The sequence below is a fragment of the Lissotriton helveticus genome, chromosome 10, assembly GCF_964261635.1.
Source record: "Lissotriton helveticus chromosome 10, aLisHel1.1, whole genome shotgun sequence".
Classification (NCBI taxonomy): domain Eukaryota; kingdom Metazoa; phylum Chordata; class Amphibia; order Caudata; family Salamandridae; genus Lissotriton; species Lissotriton helveticus.
In genome coordinates, this window is record NC_136071.1 from 1,035,904,516 (window position 1) to 1,035,927,819 (window position 23,304).

The 23,304-nt window shown below is 39.9% G+C and overlaps 1 protein-coding gene across 1 annotated transcript in view; it reads right to left on the reverse strand.

The window, feature by feature from the left end:
- Positions 1-23,304, reverse strand: part of COL1A2 (collagen type I alpha 2 chain) — a 73,194-nt gene that overhangs the window by 45,556 nt on the left and 4,334 nt on the right. The window contains exons 3-15 of the mRNA XM_078663741.1: positions 22,785-22,820; positions 21,707-21,781; positions 17,118-17,174; positions 9,594-9,638; positions 9,177-9,230; positions 9,016-9,069; positions 7,894-7,947; positions 7,649-7,702; positions 5,865-5,918; positions 4,705-4,749; positions 4,436-4,489; positions 4,281-4,325; positions 700-753 (exon numbers count right to left, since the gene is read on the reverse strand). Coding sequence (XP_078519867.1) covers positions 700-753; positions 4,281-4,325; positions 4,436-4,489; positions 4,705-4,749; positions 5,865-5,918; positions 7,649-7,702; positions 7,894-7,947; positions 9,016-9,069; positions 9,177-9,230; positions 9,594-9,638; positions 17,118-17,174; positions 21,707-21,781; positions 22,785-22,820 — 681 coding nt within the window. The remainder of the gene's footprint in view (positions 1-699; positions 754-4,280; positions 4,326-4,435; positions 4,490-4,704; positions 4,750-5,864; positions 5,919-7,648; positions 7,703-7,893; positions 7,948-9,015; positions 9,070-9,176; positions 9,231-9,593; positions 9,639-17,117; positions 17,175-21,706; positions 21,782-22,784; positions 22,821-23,304) is intronic.

Sequence of the window (23,304 nt, forward strand, 5' to 3'; positions counted from 1 at the left end):
CTAATATGATAATACATATCACTGGCTACCTCTTTTGTAGGATTTTGTGGCAATTATGTATGAGCAGGTACTGAGCTAGTAGCCTTTGCCTACAGAACAATGATGGGGAGGTCTATGAATCATCAGAAGTAAAGGCCTAATAAGTTGTACATAAAATCCTTGCAAAAGTTCTAAAGATTCTTCTAATACAAACCAATGTCTGGCGCATCCATTCCATATATGTAATAGTTGGTCAGTCATGCAATATAAGGCCACTGGTCACTCAGACATTTTGCCATAGGGCAGCATGACCTATTCAGCAGTAACCTCCCAAGTTGATTTACGTCTTATGAAGGATGCCAGATTATTTTTTGGTTTTCAAGTTATGCACAAAACAATAGCTTCATAAGTGAGTAACTGTACCTATTTGTAACTTATTGCATGCTACTCTAGCAATGTAGCAGTGGTAGGTACAGGAAAATCATGCCTTGACATTAGGCTAAACTTTTCATATTGGAAATATTTAACTGGGATATTACCAGGTTAAAAGTACCCATACACAGTCAAGTACATTAGGCAGCTAATGGAAATCTGGATATATATTTGTAATAAATGGTGAAAAACACAACTCAAAAGGTCTTCTTTCCTGGTGGAAAATTGAGCATGCAAAGGAAGAGATTTCATCAAATGGAAATGTTCAACCTGAAGGGATATCCTTACCTTGGCACCGGGGGCACCTGGAAGGCCTGGAGCACCAGCAGAACCAATAGGGCCCTGTAAACATTGAAAGAAAATGAACTCATAAATGTGGCGGCAGACATTGTTAATGCACTAGATTAAACAAAATTGATAAGCCTACTGTCCTCACATTTATCAATTCTGAATTTTATCCCTGATAATGGTAAAAGCAGATTGGAATGGTATTAATATGAATTTGATATTCAAATCCCGGGGGCTCAGTCTGGTAATTTAAAGTAATTTAAAGAACTTAAAAATCTGACTACAACCATTTTGATATTTAGCCCACATAAGAACTAGTCTTAAATATTGAAGAACTATCTTGCTTCACTCATAGTCCAAAATAATCAGGTGCAGTGGGTTGTATCTTATTCCAAATCGCAAATCGTCCTTTTACCGTAGACATGTTGATTATGGGCCTAGTAACAAGTTAGCAAGATTTAGTAGCGGGAATACCAGCTGACCAGAATTATCATTCCCATCCTGTATGTCCACACTTAAATCTGGCTATTGTGATTTTTTCTACCCAGAATAGAGAATGACATGCAGACCTGAGTTTCCCAGACCAATATCTGTATGCCGATCCCGATTCAGGGCATAATACCTTGGCTTTTTCTGCGCCCAACTGGTGAGAACTCAAATTTTGCTGTCAGCCCATGTCTGCCCAGCTCTTGGTTTTACAGCAAGCATTCCCACCTAGTAAAATCATTCTCACTATTTACATAACTACTTATCCCATGTATAGGAACACTCTACTTGTGATCAGACAGATCACTGTTCCATCCGTGAATACCACTCCGCTCAAACTGTAAGTGGGCCTTATATTTTAAAAATAGAGCCATGGGAATCTGGGCAATTAAAGATTTTTGAAACAATGGACATAAAAGTGATGCTTGGATCTGCAATATTTCATCATCACGTCAGCACAAGCTTAACATATTTGAACTCTGGTATCTTTAAGGTATTTAACTATGTTTCATTCTAGGAATGGTTGTAAGGGGTTCTTTTCTGCATTTGTTGTTGATGAGGCAACATATTTAATGTAAGTTGACTGACCGAACAAAAGTGGCATATGAAAGTATAGGTATTACACACATACAGTGTGTTCGATGATGTAGTATGTTTGTCATAGACCTTAATGGTCTGAGAAAGATTATAATAAGTTTCGTGTGAAACAACCTTGTCAGAAATGCTTAACAAGGACTTGTCAGCATGTGATGGTTTGTAGGGTTAACACAATGGAACTGTGAACTACTAGAGCACAGTAGATAGTCATGATTCCTCAACGAGGAAATTTGGTGTATGGCCATTAAGTAATCAATGTGACTCCAGCAAGAGGGTGTATTTTTGTTAGCCTGCAGGCATCACATATACTGAAAGCTTGGGTGATAAACTCAGAATTTTAGAGAGTAGGAAACTCCTTGTTTGCCAGCTGCCCTATGCATATATAGGGACAATCCGTTTGTGCACTGCAGATACCTCTACGGTGATATAGTATGAGAAAACCACAAGGATGCTTGAAGGAATGGTGTGGTTACATTGAAGTGGGGTGTGGAAGAAAACCTAAACTGTTAAACCAGCAATGTGGAGAAAAAGGATTATGAGCTAGGCAAAGTGTGCAGCAAACAGAACACCAGGGATTTTTTGGGGAGGTTAAAAAAGCATCAGTTATTTAAGGTAATCACACATAATGGCCAGATTATGATGGCAGTTGGACAAGCGTCTGACCTCCATCACAGCGGGATTGGAACTGATCGACAAGTGGTCAGTGGTCCCACCTGCCAAATTATGATGTGACTGCTGTGTCGGCAGTGGGAAGCATAGCTTTTTCCATTGTGGCTTGTGCTGCGGCCCGAAAAGGATCACAGCACAAGCTGAAATTGAAAAAGGTATGTTTTTAAACATCCATGCATCATGTGCCAGACACCATGTGGCGCCTGACACTCGGGGTATGGCTGTTTGGGGGGGCACCACAGGTCCATTGGGGAAAGGGGTCCTGCTAGGGGCCCCAAAGTCCCTTTCTGACAGAAAGGTTGTCGGAAAGGGACATAGTAATCCCTACAGTGGAACGTCAGTCAGTGCCTCCGACCATTGTCATCTGACTGACTGCATCATAATGAGGCAGTCGGACCGCTCTACTGGATTTCAGTTGGACGGCCACGACGGCCTGTCGGTGGCAGTCTGACCGACATCCTAATGAGGCCCAGTCTCCTTTGTGTTACTCTTCATCCTCTCCTTCATGCCTTATATCTTCCTATTGTTCCCCAATTAAATCCCAGGCATTGCAACTATTCCCTACTATGAATTAAGGGGATTTCCAAATCAAATTGCAGTTCAATGCCATTGTTTGCAAGCCTCTCCATTATCACAGACTTCCTCAGTGACAACATCCTTGTAGTGTACAAGACGGGGAACTGTATTGCATGTACATGTGTTTGAGCCTTTTAATGATCTTGGAGTGCCTTTCTCACAACACGATAGACCATACTTCAGTCCTTGTTGGATATATCATAAGAACATAATGTCAGATTGCATCTGAAAGTTCTTAGCACGTCTGATACTTCTTATGTTGGCATAAACAGTTCCTCTGCAGTCTCTGAGAAAAAACAATGCTGCTTTCTCAGTGTGCATCTCACTGAGGGCTAGTATATGTCTACTGTTGATGGTATACCATAAAATACATAAACACTCAGGATAATTCATTGCAGGAAGATGAGTGAAAACAGTATGCCACCACTGCAAACAGAAGAATATTAACAACAGAGGTACAGAAAAAACTACTATAAAAATGTAACACATGGTACTACGGATGTGGGAGTGACATCAGGGTCGGGGTGGGGGAGAAAGCAGAGCCCAGAATAGGACCAGTGTGGCATAAAATCATGACATCACAAATTGAGGGTGTGGCAAAATACACAGCACTTTGTTTATATACCTTGCTCCCATGATCTGTAGGTCACGGAGCATCATAGCAGGAAATTAGAGGCCTTAACATTCTAGTATTATTGGAAATAAAGTACTGCCAAATCTAGGTAACAAGGCAATGGCAATTCACTTTGGCATTCCACCCCATTACAGTACTAAGCCATTGGGATTTGCTAGCTGCTACATGGGAGTGCAACGTCTTGATGGCTTGCATTATCCTGGTCCAATACACCAGGTGGCAGATTATCCTATATTAACTTAAATTCATATTTTATGTATTGGTTTATTTGGCACTTTTCCTTATTTTTTATGATCACCTCATGGAGATGTACTCATTTGCATGCTAGAGATCATGCCCAACAGTACTTTCTAGGAAATAGTTTGCTCTGATAAGAAACTAAATTTATGTGAAGCGTTTTGTTTTTACAGAATCTCTGCAAAGCCAAGTAAATCTGAACATAGAGACCTAAGCTTACACAGACTTTATGGAAAGCAAGTATAAAATATGATATAATATCCCTTCAAAGTGTTTGGAATATTTTCTGTTATTTATTCAATGGCAACAAAAGCATTATTTTGTTTATTGATAACTTAGTATAATGCTGACTAAAAGGTAAATAATGTGTTTTTGTACTTACAGATGGGCCGCCTGGACCTGCACTGCCGTCACTTCCCCGAGCTCCCTGGGAAAAGTAAAAGATGGGGAATAAATAAGTGAGTTCATGTACCATTTGTTACATGATAGGTGGATTATTGTCAGTTTCGAAAAGAAGCTATACTAAACATTACTTACAACTGGTCCAGGGCCACCAACACGTCCCCTCTCTCCTGGGAGGCCACGGGCACCCTACCAAAAGCATAAAGATTGACAATTAGCTCAACTTTATTACGATACACATGTAGGAACATTTCAAGAACCATACTTGTCAATTCAAACTTTAGCATTGGCCAGCGAGTTATATATCTATGACAATATCATGCCCTTATCCATTTTAAATATGAAAAGCTACAACATTATTTATTATTAATTATCACAAAAAACAATGCATTTTGCCTACTTACAGCTTGACCTGGAGAGCCATTTTCACCATTGGCACCATTTTCTCCCTAACAAAAAAAGCAAGATTTAAAAATGAGTGCACTGGTAATGTACAAAAAAACACCCTTGAAGCAAAGCTGTGCATGTTATAGGAAGGTTCTATGTATTCGGTAACATACGAGTCTTGTGGTTTCCATTTTCTGTAAGGTCTATGCAATAATCCTTCCCAATTGTTTATGTTTAATGAGCAATTATGTATTTTCTACCATGCAAATGTTCTTCCTTAGCTATGCCCCGAATTCAGAAAAACATAACCAACTCCCCTACCAATTCAAAAAGCTAAAGGACAATTTTTATATTGTGAAAACAAGATATACATCACAATATAAAATTGATAACTCACAAGAAGTACATTTTCCTTGAGTATCCTCTTAATTGTGTTGATTATTGTGTTGTGTTTTTGTTTACTCTTGTTCAGTTGATTTTTATTTTAGTTGTCTGATTTTTCCATTCATTGATCATGACTTCACATTGTTCAGCATGTTGTTATATCGAACAAAATGGTAGGCACATTGAATTTCATATATTCATGAAGGTTACAAAGGAAATGGATAAGTGAGGAAGTGATTATATAAAAGAAGACTATCTATAAAGTTTAACATTTCTCTTCAGAGTAAACATTGCAACTAAAGGGAACACACTAGGAACAAATGTTTTAAGGTAACATGAAAATCTGAGTAATCCAAGGAGAAAGACCAATCAAACTGCATACAAACCTTCCTATAATTAAGTGAATTTGTCTAAATTTTGATATTTCTGCTAGAAAAAATTGCAACATAATTGAAAGCGACTCCACTCACGTATGACAAAACTATTGATATCAATGATAATACAGGGACTTGTGTCGTTCTCTTCTTTGTGAGGGCAAGAGCCTACAGAGCACAGGACTTTACCTAATGGTTTACTTTTTCAACCAATGTTTAATCGGATGTGCATTTGCAAATACACAGTATAGATTACTTTATCCAATGGAGAATTTGGCTCTATCTGGAAATGTGAGCTAATTTAGTTATTTAGTAAGTACTAAATATCTTTTGCACCCTTGATCTTGTAATATATGCCTTGTTATAGATAGAAATGGAAGAGAAATGTATTTGAACCGTGTTGGGTAAATGACACGTACCTTGGCACCAGCATTGCCTGAACCTCCTTTGGCACCATCAAAACCATTGTGGCCCTGAAAAAAGATATGTATATGTTATTTCTACGCAACCCATTATCATCCAGTTTTTTTAGTTCATTGCATCTGTACTATTAACTTTTTCCCATCATATGCAAATACAGACTCATCACATTCTAAATATAAACCTGTCAATAACCGTGCTGTCAATCTTTTCTGTGGATGCCCTGATAACTAGATGTACACTGTGTCTCATATACATAATGGACAGAGGATACATCATTAGATTTAGCTATATAGCGAAGCATTTTATCTTCCAAATTGATAAGTGTGTCACACAATGCAGACAGCTGTAGAATAGGTGTTGCTAATCCAATCAAATAATGTAACTGTGTAACGAAGACTTACTTTTTTCACTTGGATATTTCAGTCCCACAACCTAACCTTCCACAAAGGTCAAAGCAGGTTCAGTGGTACATGACAGAACCATTGAACTACTGCATGCAGTTAGAAGATAAATTAAAGTGAATTTGCTCATACCCTTTTCCCTGTATAAAGACATGTTAACGTAATATAGTTTTTGGAATCCAATAGATATACTAGGGAGGAAAGTAGGCCAGAGACCAACACCTCCATGTTTGTTTTGGGCATTTTATCTCTATATAGAGATTACACTCTGGCTAAACTGATAGGTAGTATGTCTTGAATGTTGGAGATGGCTCATTAATGGTGGAAAGCGTTCGCACTGTACTAGATAGCCTATATCACTCCCAATCTGTTGTGCTTAGAAACAGGTGGCCTAGCAAAAAAGATTATGGGCTCAATATAAATGTTGGCTGCAAACACACTCTGTCACACCAGCGACAGAGTGTGTGTACCACTAACATGATGGTCAACTCACAGTTTGACCAATGGAGGAGAATATTCCATCACCAAACTTCTCCAACGGCCAATGGATTAAGGGCCGATGAAGAATTGGCTGTATGTCTACCTGCCCAATTACGATGGGCGGACATATAACTGTTGGTTACTGCCTGTCACACCAGGCACAACCGGGAGGTAAGGTGTAGTAAAAACAGAAGATTACCCCTTCGCCATGGAATCTGGCTCCTACAGCGAGGAGGACATTGTTTTTTATTTTCAAGCCCAAAAACCCACTTAGAGTATTTGTATTTGAATTTTTTTTTTAAACTTTGGAATCTTCACTGTAAGGCTTCATCAGTTTGTAACAGAGCCGTAGGACAGAGTTCAAATGCATTCACAGGAACCGCCATGACAGTCGTTCCTGTAAATGCTAGAAAGGTCAGCCCAACAGACATTTCTAAATTTAGCAGCTGTTCCCTCCGGGCAGGTGAGAGCAGTCTTTTCATCGGTTGCCATGGTGGAAAACGAACCGACCACCAAGAATTAAATCAGGTCCTTTGTATTTGGATCCATGGCTCATATTTTTAAATTTCAATATTCTTTATTTAATTTCACAGCATTCAGAAAACGTATAACTCTAGCAGGAACTTTTTAAAGGAGGCTATGTTGTAGTTCTATGTTACTTCTTAATCACAAGCATGTGTAAAATGCAATGATACAGATTGTACCAAGTGTGTGCTTCATTATGAGCCCTGATATCAGGATGATGACGTTGGAAACAAAATAGTCAGGGAAGCTGTTTGTATGCCCTGTATAACTTATTTTTACCTATGTTTTGGTATGTCTTTTTTTATATTTTTTCTGAAAGCTTACCACAGTTGTATTAGCATTATCTCTTCCTATTTAAGAAACAATTGTCTTACCCTGATTCCTTTAAAGCCAGGGAGGCCAGGTGTTCCAGGGAAACCACGGGCACCCTGAAAAAGAGTTACAAAGCAGCATATTTAATAAACTGAAGCAATAAAAATAGTACAAATATTTTCTCATTCATCCATCATGCTGAATCAGCAAACAAGGTTTATTCATTATTACTAACTTTTAAGATTACAGCAGGTATTAAACTGCTGAAGCCAGAGGCAAACAAACAAAACAGTAAAAATTGAGTTACCTGACCACCAACAGTGCCTCTCTCACCAGGTCTGCCAGGTTTTCCAGGGTTGCCCTGAAGTTGAGTAGAGAGAAGAATCAGTGAGTACATCCAACAAGTTGTATTATCAAAAGGGAAAGAAATTGGGTAATGTTTACTTCAATCTTTCTTTTTCTGCCACATCAACAAAACGAAAACTAGTGCTTTAAGGGTGCCATACTATGCATAATAGCTGCAGTTTGAAGCCATGTGATCACAGTGGCCCATTAATGTATTATTGAACATGTTGTATATACTCAATTCGCCATTTGTGTATTTTGATAATAAAATACAATGTGCAACAAACATGCATAATTCATGAAAAGAAAGTCATCTGGGAGCCTCTTCATTACATCACACCTCATCTATACTTGGATTGTAAAACTTTTTAAAGTCTTCATCCTGAGTTAGTCTAAAGGAATTGGAATTTTCATAACTGCTTTCCTCCATGAAGGCAGAAAGAACAGATCTCCACTTCCAGAATGTCATACAACATATGAAATGACAACTGATGGAAATCATGTGTTACTTATACAAATTGGGGGCATTGTTACAATTTATAAGTGGACAAGGAATGGAAACCAAAAAGAGCATTGTCCAATAAAGTATTCTTCGGGAGATACTTCTTTGTGGTAGCTGTTTTGTATATTTTCTCAGTGAGTCGACTTCAGGCAAAACTGTTCTGAACACAAAAAGTTAATAAATATACTCTTTTCCTGAATCTATGTCACAGCAGGACGAGGGGAGAACCTGTGGGAAAACTTCAGTTTTGCAACAAGAAGTAGTCAGTGTAGAAGCCAGCAGTGGTATGTCTTCAGGCAAAATAGGCAATGAGTGTATAACTATCACAGGGTGATGCCCTAATATTTCTCTTTTGGCTTCAACATAAGATGAATAGGCAATTCTCTCACCCCACATGAAAAACACGTGTTTCTATATTGGTGCATGTGTTCCTATTTAGTATCTCATTTGAAAAAGAAGCTTGTTTTGGAGTATTGTCTTTCTAGTTCTGCTTTTTGTGTCGTTTTAATTTGTCGATATCTTTACAATAAAATAAGTTCCTTCCTAAATCAAACAAAATATTGCTGAGAAAATTTTACTTACATCTTCTCCGGACTTTCCAGGTGGACCGGTTGGACCTCGCGAACCCACAGGACCCTGTTCATTTGTAAAATAAAAATATGGAGATTTAGACAGTGCTGCAATCTACCTGCAAGTGAAGGTGTGTGTGGTGTTTGTGCTAATATATTAAAACAATTACTTACAGTTTGACCAGGTTCACCAGGCTCACCAGGAATGCCTTGGAATCCTTGGGAACCCTAAATGAACAATATAATCAGACAACATTTAGTAAACAACTGTATTGGCTTCTGACTACATTTCAAAATGGCTATGCCTTGAGATGGGAGTGCAAGTTTACAAAAGGGATATCAGAGTTCCACAACAATGGAGGATAATGGGAATCTGCCAGCAATTCTGTCTTGGGTAATTGCTGTTCACTGTACCAATTTTTGACGGGAAACTTTGACACATGCAGTTAGACAAAAAATAATAATGGTTCGCTTCTGGTGAGAACAGCTCATATTTTTGTTCGCCCATGATACCGTAGGTTTTTTTCTAATTATTTTTCTATTGATCATGGTCATTTCTAAATAGTAATGCTTATATCCACCTATACTTACAGGAGGTCCAAGTGGTCCTGGAGGGCCTCGGGGTCCCATCAGACCCTAAAAGAGGAAGAAACAAGTTATTTCATCATCCGCCAGAAGCCTGCTTGAATAGATGTCCCCAGCCTACACAAGCAAAATGGGAGTTGAAAATACTGACAGCTTACATACTATAAATTATTATCTGCTGCCCTCAGCAGGTTTTACCCATTCTATGCGTTGTAACCACAAAAAATGGTTGCAAAGCAGGTGTGGCCGTGCCCTTTCTCTTAGAACTTGCATGAGGTTTGTGATATATGCATTGTGTTTTGTAGGCCATTATGAGTTGCAGAATACTTTTGTGCACTGTGAACTGGCATTTTAAAATTTGTAAACTGCACTCTTTTTTTTGCATTGTTTCTCATCCATTTAGTTGATCTAATACTATTAAATTCCTAATGCACATTTCGAAATGCAATGTTCACTCTTCATTGTAACTGTTGGTGGCATAACAGGACTGTATGCTTTAATAATAATTTCACAAAATAAAGTGTTGGGAAATTACAAAGCACATAGAACACAGCCAGTCTCTTTATGTGGTATGTAAGACTAGTGTTAGCAGATAACATCATCTGGCAGAAATACCATGTCTTAAACATCATTCACAAAACATTGTTACATTGGGTGTACATTTTTTATTATTAACTACAATGGGGCAATATTTACTACACATTAATTCTGTCAGATGATATTTTGGTTTCAATATTCTAGTAGAAGAACTTTGATCCACATGTTGTCTCCCGTAGGACAGTTGCCGAAAAACATCATTGGTACTACAAAACAACTGATTGTTTTGTAGTACCAACTGATTGTGAATATTTTTCCTAGAGTTGCTCACAATTTTTAGAACTGCAACAGCAAGGTTTTGGGATAGGGACAAAACAATAATGCATGGCAAAGGAGAATCATTGGCAAATGTACCTACATCTTAATCTGAAAATGACTTTGTGATAAATCTAGTAAAGCTAATGTTTTCTATGACCGAAGCTATCTATAGACTCATGACTTAGACTCATAATCTTGTGGTTTGAATACCCAGCCATGGAGAAGTTAACTTGAACAGGTGTGGTGCATTATAATTCGGGGGCATAAGTAACCTATAAATAGAGTATTAACTTTTATAAAAACAAAATAGTGTTTAAGACTACCAGTTTAATTTAATTTCAAAAATGGAGGTATTTGTCCAAGTCCAATAGCTCCAAAATAAAAAGTGCTAAACGTTATCCTTCATGTTTGCATGTACTGATTTCCCACACAAATTCTAAGCCAGGATTTGGATGTAGCCCAAAGTAAGTGTGTTCAAATTAATTTGTGTTCTGAACTGCGTTTTCCTTTCCTATCTCTGTTGGATAATGTGGCATACCTGAAATATATATTGTATTGTATTGTATGTGGTACTTATATAGCGCATGCTGTCACCCTACGGGTATCCTGGCGCTTTAGATTTTACACCAGCATCCTCGGATGGAAGGACGTGAGCACAAGGAAACCCTAGCAGGTCGGAAAGAGCCAGGTTTTCAGATTAACTCTGAAACTCATGAGGGACTCACTCCGTCTGATACTCAGAGGAAGCTCATTCCACAGGCGTGCCGCAACCACCTGGAAAGCCCTGCCCCCCAGCATGGTCCGCTTGAATCTTGGGACTTCCAGCAGACCAGCACCAGCCGAGCGGAGCTGTCTCTGTGGCCGGTACCAGGAGAAGCAACCCTGCAGTGGGACTGGTCCCAAGTCATGTGTTGCCTTGAATACCATGTATAGAGACTTAAATAGTATCCTCTCTTTAACCGGCAGCCAATGCAGGTCCCGTAAAGCTTGGGATGACAAGGCACTGCGATTCCTCTTTAGAGCCAACTTGGCTGCTGCCGACTGTACTCTCTGCAACCTGTCGATGACAAACTGAGGGGCCCCCAGGTACAGAGAGTTACAGTAGTCCAGCCTGCTCATCACAATGCTTCTCACCACCAACGACCGCTTATCATCCGGGAGAATTGGGAGGAGTCGGCGCAGCATCCACAAGAGACCGAAGCACAGGCCAGCTATCCTATTGGCCTGTGACTCCATTTGTAAATTTTTGTCGAGCAGGACCCCTAAGTTTCTTATTGTGTCAGACGGGGGCACTGGCTCTTCCTTCGGAGTCAGCCTGAACTCCCTCGGTAGGTGCTGAGTTAGCCCTGCTGGGGCGCAGTACAGCACCTCTGTTTTCTCCCCGTTGAACTGTAGGGAGTTCTTCCGGAGCCAGCTTGCTGTCTGTCGCATACATTCTTGGAATGTTTCCATCGGGACTGCGTTTTTCCCTTCCAGGGAGAAAGCCAGCTGCGTGTCGTCTGCGTAATTCACTACCTCTACCCCAAATGATTTAATAAGGGGAAGTAGTGGCTGTAAATATACATTAAACAGGATGGGGCTGATGGCCGACCCCTGGGGGACCCCGTGGGCTATTGGCGTCTTATAAGCGGAGAAGGGTGCCAATGTGACCACCTGCTGTCGCCCTGAGAGGTAGGACCGCAGCCACTGTAGTGCACATCCCCGCACCTCCATACTCTCCAGTCTTTCTAGCAGGATGGAGTGGTTTACCGTATCGAATGCGGCCGACATATCGAGAAGCACTTACAGCGTGACATTCCCGTTGTCGGCCCGCATTCTCAGTTTATCCAGCATCAGAGTCAGTGCGGACTCCGTCCCATGTGCTGGGCGGAATCCAAATTGATCTATGTCTAGCCGCTGATTTTCCTCCAGGAAGCCAGATAGAGACCCACCCACTGCTCGTTCCAGGATTTTAATTGGGAAGGGCAGCAGGGAAATGGGTCTATAACTCTCCGGCTTAGAGGGGTCCAGCGAGTTTTTTTTTAACAAGGGTGTCACCACCGCCTGTTTCCAGCCATCCGGGACCGAGCCCACCTCGATGGACTGATTACAGATACGCTGCAGCCATGGGAGGGTTGGAAGCCCAAATGCCTTCCAGATTTTTACCGGCATAGGGTCTTCCGGTGAGCCCGAGGGTACACTATGTATCAAGCTGTTGAATGTACACTCATTAAGGCCTGGAAACCTTTCCAAAGTGACTAACTGGTGTGCATTTGCTACCGCCTTTGGTGAGGAGGGATCATCGAGATCGTGACCTTGGAACCTGTTGACAATCTTTGCCACTTTCTCTGTAAAGTGGCCCGCTATTTTATTGCAGAGGTCCTGTGATGCAATGATCTTGTTACCAAGACAGGCTGGGGCGGAAAGCTCCCTGACTATTTTGAATAGCTCTTTTGTGCTGTTGGGGGCTTGTAGGATAGAGTTGGCATAGAAAGCTGCTTTACACTCCAGGATCAGCTTCTTATATTTGCCCTGTACCAGTTTTAGTTCCTGTTTATCCCCCTCTAGATAGTTCGTACGCCACTTCCTTTCTGCCTTTTTACATACCCGTCTCAGCCTTCTCAACTCGTCAGTGTTGCTACAGTATTACTCTGGGAAGTCCCGAATTCTAAAATGGGCCTCTGTTATGGATATTGTTAACAGGAAGTCATTGTAATCACAAATTCCCCGGAGGGTACTAGAGAACAGTTACTGTCAAATTGAAAGATTGAAGTTGTTAGTTTATTATAGAGTAAACCTTCTTTCTGAACTTTACACAGTACTATCTCATATGTTTTAAGCAGTTGGGAAACCTTTAAAGGGAGCTTAGAAGAAAAGAGTACTTTGTTTGTAGTCATACTAGAAATGGTAAACACTTTAAACACTCCAGATTGTGTGCAGAAACTGCATAAGGTGAAAGCTGATGTTATAGACAATGATGTTTCCTTTAATGTCTTTAATGCATGGGCCAATGATAATTGTCCTAGTTACCATATACTATTTTCTGGTTTAATTTTAGCAAAACAACAACTCTCCCATGGAATTTGTACTGAGAAGTAAAGCACTTTTAATATTGACTTAACTGGAGATCTGAGTAACTTCTTACTCCATGTGTGAGTGACTCATCAGTCTTGGTGTTTTTTTCTTACCATTCTGGTGCTTGTTGGTCCTCAATTTCTAATAGGACAAATTGACCTAAAAATACCAGAATACAAATAAAAACTCCACCGACTGCCCTCATACATAGAATTAGATTTTTCGAATGCTCCAACTTCTGATTTAGAAATGTGCTTCAATTTTGAATGACACAAATAATTTCACTCTGACTTTACAAGTTTGCATCGAGAGAGGATACCTTAAGTCATGTGACATTCATCAGCCCAAGAAGCTTTTAAGTAACATGAAGACAATTCCAGATTAACTTTCGTTTGGGAGGGGCAAATTAAGAGCTGGTCGAAAAACAACAACTTATTAACACATTCAGGAATGCCTCCAGGGCCTTCAAATTGAACCTGTTCTATTTATTTCAGTAGATAAATTGCAAAGAGATGAGGGACCTCTCTTGCCAATTCATCTGAACGCACTATGTTCCAATGTCATAGCTCTTTTTCAGATTAAGAAGCAACCATGTGCAAATTAGTTTTAGCTGTGTTGTTGAACAATCAGCACTTCTGCACTTCTAATCAATGTCCCTTTCCAAAAAGAACAAAAGCAAGCCCAGTGAGTCAATCCAGTGAAATAACCCTGAAACATGCCTTTGGTTACATGTGTTGAAATTCAGAGAGGATTTGGGCTAGGAGTTTAATCTGGACGGCCCTTAAGAGGCAGATCCACAAAAGAATGACTTTTGACTGTTATAGCACCTTGATCAGAATGTGTGCAATGAGATGGAGTTGTTCTTCCTGTCTCTTTCTCCATCAATGACCTGGAGCATTTTCGTGTATGAAGATCCCTATGTGTGCCATGATAGGACTATAGCACAACAAAGTGTCCTGTCTGTGTAACAGCCTCTAAATATCAAAGTTCACATGCAACTGTTATCTGGCACATAAATAGCTCTCCATAGATATAATCATAAGTTGTGTTATAGACTTTATATTATTGCTTGCAAACATACATGCATATGTATGTTGGCAGCTAGCACAGGGCATTAATGGCAAATTTCAAACGACAGCAGCATGATGATGGAAGTTGTTATTAAAGACCACAAATGTAATAACTAATGCAAAATGGTGAATTTTAAGTGAATTTGTGTTTTTCCTGAACCTTCTGATTCCTTTATACATGATAATTAGTTTTTTGTTGCTTACACTTTCACAATGATGTTTAGTCAACCAGTCACCGATTATAAAGAAAAGATGTCAAAACTCATCTGAACTAACTTAATACATTTGAGTTCTGACGTCACAAAGCAATTCAATTCAATTCATTTAAATTCAATGTAATCATTTACACAATGCCTGCTGCTTGAGCCAGAAGCTGAGGAAAAAGGCAGTTCAAGTAACAGTGCATAATTGACGCAGATGTTTATAGGGGAAACATCCTTTACAACGCAACTTTTACCACGCAGTGCCTTTACGACGCAACTTTTACAACGTAAACCATTACAACTCATTGCGCTGGGGGGCGCTCTAGGATAGGGAATAGGTTTAATTTACTATCCAACACCTTCCCTAGTGTCCACGGGGACTGGAGTTGGAATAGTAAATTAAACTATTCACTATCCAGCACCCCAAAGCGCTATGCGTTGTAAAGGTTTTCGTTGTAAAACCGCGTTGTAAAGGCATGCGTGGTAAAAGCATGCGTTGTAATGTCATACATCCGTTTATAGACCAAAACATGACTTTTCTTTCTTTCTGTTCTGTTTTTCTAGCTGTACAGTGACAACCAGAAAAAAGATATTTGTAGCAACGTGTTTAATTCTTTTCAATCCTTAGGTTCTTGTAGAAAGATTTAATTTTTCTGAATGTTTCTACACATTCCAAGCTACTCTGCGTTTCTAAAAAATAACTGACTTGTATTAAACGGTGTCTAATATCTTCTTGAAACAAATTCTTCACAGCTTTTTTGATGTATTTAATTATGCACTAGACGTTATATTTTTTTTCATGCTTGCAAATATGCACCTTTTCATATGGAAGAGCTACATACCAAGAATTTGGGTGGTTTGTGGGAAAGGTAATGGTGTGACCATGTATTATAAGGCATAAAGTGGCATCATCTGCATATGACAATGATATTGCAGGCCACCGTGTAGTTCAATAAACTTACAGAGGAACTTAGCCTTGTCGCTTTATATGTTTATGGAACTCCTCAGTGACTTGAAATATCCTTGTAATGTATTGTAGGGGATACTTTATCCCATACATAACATGTAACATATATAGATATATAGTTTGTAATACAAAATTACAGTGATAATATTTCAGGCACTTTGTTAGTGAAGTAGATTATTTTCACAATCATTTAAGTAGCAGTATAACAGGAAAAATGTGTGTTTTCCCCAACTAAGGAGCACATTACAATGGCCGTTGGATGAGTGTTGGACTGCCATCTCCAGAGGCAGGTGACCGCCGTCAATGTGTTGGCGGCCTCGCCTGCCCTTTTACGATATGACCACCCTGCAGGCGGTCACAAAATGTTTTATTCCACTGCTGCTTCTGCTGTGGCCTGGAAAAGGGCCCTAGCACAAGCCACAGTAGGAAAAGGCACTTCACAAAACACCCATGCACTGTGTGCCAGGCACCATGTGGTGATTGGAACATGGTGCACGGATGTGTGGGGGGCACCACATGTGCCCCCCTAGCCACTTAGCAGTGGCCCACTGGGGACAGCTCCCTGCTTTGGGCCACTCAGTCTGTTTCCGTCTGTCTTTTCATGGTGGCGGAACCACCATGAAAAGGCATTTGGAAAGGGACATCGTGATCCAGATGCCGGTGCCTGAGCAGGCATCGCCTCTATTAAGGATCACAATTACGACAGCCACCCTGGCAGGATCAGTAGATCCTGTCAGAGGCAGCAGTCCTTCCCCCAATATTCAAGGGTCCAACAGCCTGCACCATAATGTGTTGGCCGGTCCGAAGGTCTGTTTGTCAATAGGACCGCCACCGACGGCCTGTCCGTGGCGGTTCTATCGGCATTGAGATAATGCTCTAGATAACCTAGATTTCATATGTTCATATAAAAGATTGTTATCAGTTTTAAAGGGGGGGGGGCTTTCAGCTTTATTCATTTATGTAGGGATGATTAGTACTGTCATCAAAATTGGAATACCAGACAATGAACTTCCTAGGAATGCTGTTAATAATGACTGAGATAAGAACACTGTGGAATCTATCTCTAAATACACAGTTTTACAAGCATTAAGCAGAGTGGACGGAATAGGATATAGATGTGATAACAGGATTATTGATCTTGGAGTCAGCCAACATAGTAAGCTACTGACTCTCAGCATCTGCCATATTTAACTCAAGTGCCTGGATGCCAATCTTGATTCATTAGTGTGCTATATAAATCAACATAATATAGCATAACATAACAACTCAACATAACAACGTATTTCTTTCACCATGTGCTAATGTGCATTTGTCTTGAAACTGAATATTGCTATAAATTAGTTAAACAAAATCTCTATTCAAAATAGGATGTTTTGCTTACCATTGGTCCTGATCCAAGATCTCCTCCTTTGGATGGATCAAATTGAGCAGCAAAGTTCTGAAAGGAAAATGAATATTGTAATTAATATTATATCTTATATCTGTTTTAACAGTAACAGAGGCATATTTGCCTGTTGGTGACTGTTAGTGAGCCATTATATGCCTTCTGCTTCAATCATCTTGATTTCATCTTTGGTCTATTCATTGTATTCTAAAGGACCTGATATTAAACCAACCTTTACGATGACTGCTTGTTTTTAAGAATCCACTAATATACATATCAACCATTCTATGTGAGTATATCTTGATTATGTATTGAGAATATTTGTAGTCAATGATATAGAACCCTTGAAGAAGATTGAACATAGTGCTTGAATTTGAACTGGCTGTAGTAGGTATCAAAACATCTAGGACAGCGTATGTCAAGGGTAGACAAATTTGCATTAAATCATACATGGCTTGGCCAGCTGAAAACTGTAAATATATGAATTTGCTACTGTGGTAAGTCTTACAGAGAGAAGGTAAACATAACCCATTTTGAAATCAAATGCATGAAAGTAAGCACATATTGATCTTGCTATGGTGTGGATTAACAATTTATAAATGGAGCTCAAAACCCTCAGATCATGATTGCAGAGATGACCAAGATTATCAAAACCATCTGAGTGGAGAAATACAAATTAAAGAAGCTCAGTGGCCTTGAGAAAACATCTGAACAGATGAACCAGGAAAATATTTGAATATCTGCTGCATGAATCTTTGTCTAGATTTCCAGCACAAACCTGTAAACTTTCTTAGATCGTGGGAGAAATTTTATAGCGATAGATCTTTTCTTTTTACTGTGATAACATGAAGGCCTCTTCAAAATATATGTTGAAACTTCTAGAACTAAGGATTTGTCCTCTACCTGGGGGTCTGTTGGATGTTGAGCCTAATCTACAATCCCCTTCATTTGCTTGCATGACAAAAAATTAACCAAGCAAGTTTACAAATCAAATGTCTTTGTAAAATAGGACAGTTATGAATGTGAACTATCCAGATAAAATTGTAGCTGCTCACAGAAGACAAATTAAAGGCAATAGTTCCAGCATTTAAATCTGTACTCACCAAGAAAGAGGATGATTGATCCTTGATGGTCAGGTTACATACAGGCCTAGCACACCATTATTTTCCACAGCATAGCACTAATGCAAATATACTGCAGTTTAAAATATTTGGATATGTGGAATGTGAAACGTGTTTTGCTACAAAGCAACAAAACACAGGAAACTCTCATGAGATACAAAGAATGTGTTGAAACCAATCTTGGTTTATATACCCTTACAATGAGAACTTGAACAGAATAGACTCCCATAAATTAATCATTTTAACTGAGATCTAGTCGGGAAGAATGGTTCATATTCTATCTTATCCTGGATAGGCATGTTCTTCTCTTTTAGTATGAAAGTCAACCTGGATATTGAGGTATTTCTCTATAGCTGCTGATAGCAACCATTTTTCAGTTTTTCCTCGCTTGCACTTGAACAAGATATCAATTAGCTTCAAAATGTTAGGGCTGTGCAATTTTTCCTCCTTTGCACTGGTCTTACTTAACCCTAATTTACTCTAGTTCTTTTAAGTGCTGTTGTATATTTCTTTATTGTCCAAGATTGTTAAAAAATAATAATTCTTGAAGACATTCCCCTATTTTGTCTGTTTGCTATGGTCAATCAATCAATCAGCATTTGTAGAGTGCTTCACTGTCACCCCTGGGGGGAAGGGGGAGGATCTGGTCACTGGGGTGCGAGGCCTCCTACGAAAAGCTAGGCCTTGAGATAACGGTGGAATGAGAGAAAAAACAAACAGAGAAAGGCAAAACAGAGGGCAGAAAAATTAGAAGAAAAAGGCAAAACATGTGGCATAAAAATGAGAACAGAAGGCAGAACAGAGCAGAAGAGGGTAAAACAGAGGGTAAAAAAAAGAGCAGAAGGGGCAGCAAAACGAGCAGAAAGGCAAAATAGAGCAGGGCCTTGAGAAAACTGTGGAAAGAGGGAAGAATCGAGCAGAAAAAGGCAACACAACGGCATAAAAAATTAGAAGAAAAGGCAAAACAAAGGGCAGAAAAAAGAGCAGAAAAACGCAGAAAAGGGCAAAGCAGAGGGTAAGAAAACTAGCAGAAAGGGCAAAAGAGAATGCAGAAAAACGAGCAGGAAAGGAAAAACAGAGGACAGAAAAACGAGCAGGAAAGGCAAAAGAGAGGGCACACAATTAGCAGAAAAGAGAAGAACAGAGGACAGAAAAACGAGCTAAAAAGCAAAACAAAGGACAGAAAAACGATCAGAAAATACAAAACACAGGGCAGAAAAGGCAAAACAGAGCAAGAAATGAGAAGTAGGAGGCACAAACAGAGGGCAGCAGGTCAAGAGGCAGCAGAGGGTCGCGTACTGTGGGCAAGTTGGAAAGAAGAACACAAGAGAGAGTTGGCATGAGGACCTGATCAATGGGGTAACTCTGCTACCTCCATTAAGTAGGTCCTGGTTGGATGGCGGGGCGACAGGTGGCGGAGGAGGGGAACAGCGGGAAGAGGTAAGAAACAAGCAGAAATAGGGAAAACCTGGTGAGACTAATTTGCCTCCATTCCGAAAATCAATACTTTCTGTGCATTGCTGCTTGCTCGTAGGATTAAAGACCTTGTAAACCAGTTAGTAACATGTAGTAAGGGCCCTACTTCTGTTGGGTTGTGCCTATCTTACTGCTGGGAAGTCATGGCTTCGGAGGCTCGCGTTTGCCCCATGGCATGGGACCAGGTAGCATGTTCTATAATGTCAATGTAAATCACAGTGTGAGATCGGCTGATTTTCTTGTAGCCATCATTGTTCGCGAATCTGTTGATAGTCATGTACAAGTGGAAAATGTTCTTTCCATATAATGATCAAACCTCTACAGTGTACATGTGCTTTCCTCTTACATTTATCAGGTTCAACTGTTCAGGTTACTTACGCCAACCCTTTCCATCACATCTCCCAGCTAGGGATAATCGATGAAAACAATGGGAACCATGGTTATTGGGAAGGGTGACTTCAAATACATTGAATTGTATTATTAAGACTGGAATCCAGTGCACACTACTTGGATTGATTTGGATTGATGGATTGATTTGTTTAGTATTTTATAAGGTGCCAGCCCTCATGGTCCACTGTTAAGGAAGTATGTAGGCATATGTGTCTGTATTATAAGAGGCCATATGCAGTGCATCACCAATAAAATATTGTAAATATTCTTATTTGATGTCACCAGTTTATGGTCTTGCATTGGGCATGACCATTTGAATTTGCTAAAAGTATATGTAGAACATCCTTCTTTGAAAGGGCTTTTAGACAACCACTATCATTCATTGGCATGTTATAGTTTCAGTTAAATTTTTCTTCCTCCCACTACAGCCTACATACAGTATGGGGCAATGGGTGAGCCCACTTCAGCAATGACAACTTCACTGTTAGTGGCTGCACCTTAACCGTTCACAAGGAGCGCATCCAGATAGTTCCTTTCATTGCCAGGGACTACTATGGCAATGTGTGTTTTTGTGTGATCAAAAGGTATTTTTGGTTCTAGCCCTTTTTTTTTAATTCATTAGGGTCTGCAGCTTCTTGAATAATAAAGTTTTGCAAAAACCATGATAAATCAAAACAGACATTGGCAAAGCCAAAAAGCTGGAAGCCAATGCAAGACATATTGGCTGTGGCAAAGTTTGTTTACATTTTGAATTTTTAAAAAGTCAATAAATTCTAGCTGCTGTTATATAAGCCGGGGGTAATCAAAATATTTCCCCAGTACTTTCCTGGTATTCTTTAGACTTATCTTTTAAGAAGCGTCTAATTTTTCCAGGGGCTCCTCATGTGGGTGCTTAGTTTCTGCAGGTGGTTGCAGGTGGAGGGTACTACCATTCATGTATCTGGGCTAGGGCTTATTTTTCATTATCAGGCTATATAAGGCTATTACCCAGAGGAAGAGAGACGTGGGTAGAGAAGGTAGGAAAAGGAGGAAGTATGAACACAGTGTGAAAGTGAGAAAGTTTGGAAGAAAAAGAACCTGCAGGAATGAGATAAAGAGAAAGGAAGTGCAGAGTGGGGGAAGAAGAGGCATAAGGTGGAATCAAGCCTTGGTAACCTCAACAACCCCGGCATTTAGCAATACCAGGGGAAGGATCCTAAAGTACACGTTTGGGCCATGCACTTATTTGTTTACAGATTAAGCGCTGTAAATGTGCTTCAATGTTCTAGAATGGACTGAGGAGCCCTCTCATGAAGATGAAAAGTGTGCCCATGTTATACAAACTAATGTTGTGTACTCTGCACCGATATGAAACAGATGCCACATATGTTCCTCTTCCTTTGAAGAAGACACATTGGCTTTTGGAGAAATGGTAGAGGAGCAAAGAAGCCTCTGCTGGTCTCTGTCGAGCTTTGGGTGCAGAACAACAAACTCCATTTTCACGTGCAGGTGGATATTGTGTATTATTTGTTTTGAAAAAAAAAATCGCCATTCTGGTGGTCGTGCAACGGTGGACACAAATTACTCCGTTTCACTCATAACTTAGTAGAGAAGCCTTACTCCGCCAAGTCCAGGTGGGCCGGGAGGGCCAGGGGGACCATCTTCTCCATCTCTGCCTGGGACTCCGGGTGGACCCTAGAAACAAACATAAAACACTGTCTTACAACATTTTAAGCAGAAAAAGACAAAAAAATGGTAGCGTGGCCAAAAAGCCACCATTACATGCGGAATAATAGAATGTTGTGAACTTCTTAAAGTAATGGGAACAGAATCAATTTATTTACTTCTTGAACTGTGATAAGAAAGCCCTGTACGATCGGTGTTGTGATAACAAAGATGCAACCTGATAGATAGTCTAAAACACAATGGGAATGGTCAGAAATGTCACTGCCCCAGGCGGTATAGCTTAATAATGAGAATAAACGCTGACACAAAGTGGACACCATTGAAATGGTCTCATGTCTTTGATTTTAGCGTCTTAGTTACATGATCAGCTCAAATCTGCTCTATGAACTGGAAAAGTAAGGTATTGTGGACATACTACAGGGGCGGGTGGTTGGGTTTGCCATCATATATGCCACATTGGATGTATTTTCGGGGCAAATGTAGAGCAGGGGCACTCTCGACCATATCCACTCATCCAAGTAGGTGACACGAAGCAATGCAGTACTCTGCACTTTCTACGAGACAGCTTTGGAGACTAAACCAAATAAGCATTCTGTGTTAGGACGTGGCAATCTAAGCCTTGACGTGGTAGCTCTAAACCAAGCTGCTTGCCTTCCAGATCCTATTTTTACAACCAACGTTTCCCTTCCATATATCCGAAAAGTACTGATATCTCACTGCACACTTACAAACACACAGGCGCCTGTTGTCACATTCAAGTACGTCATCATATGTTGTGTCAGCCATCATACAAAGAACATTGGAACATGCTTTCCTGTCTGACTAGATGCATTTGTGAAGTTGTGCTGTTGTTGTGATGCACCTTTTATTGACAGCAGAGTGGCAACGATAGAAGATAAACATTTTACAAACAAAGAGCAGAGCTGCAACAAACTTGACTCTACGCTTTCATGTTATGTTCTCAGTGCAGCAGTAGCGACCACAGGCTTAGAAGAGGCGCATAATTCCTTACCCTGTCTCCTTCTGGGCCTTTGTCTCCTCTTGGCCCCTACACGAAGCCAGAAAACATGCATTAGCATCATTTAAGTAAATAATTCAGTGATCTGATTAAAAATGTTCTTCTCTATTCGATGGTATTAATATTTACTGGACTGATTCACCCAACCAGTGAACTTAATACAACACATTACTTTCAACATTAAAACAGAACCCATTTTACATGCAGCTGTATCTCCTCCCCTCACGACAGTACAGCAGAACTGTGCATTTTCACTCATTCTAGAGGTTCTCTAAGCTGCTGTGTGATTTAGAGATAAAATCAATTCACACATCAGCAGAGAAGAGTGCTCTACAGGCCTCTAAGATCTGTGTGTGGGGAACTCGTGGTACTCGATATTACAATAACACATTCAAAAAATAACTTCCTTTTAAGTTTTTCTACAACTAGCTAAGAACGAGATAGACTCTCTGAGTATTTTCCATCACAGAGTCTATTTTAACATTATTAAACCAGTGTGCCAGACGTTTCACAG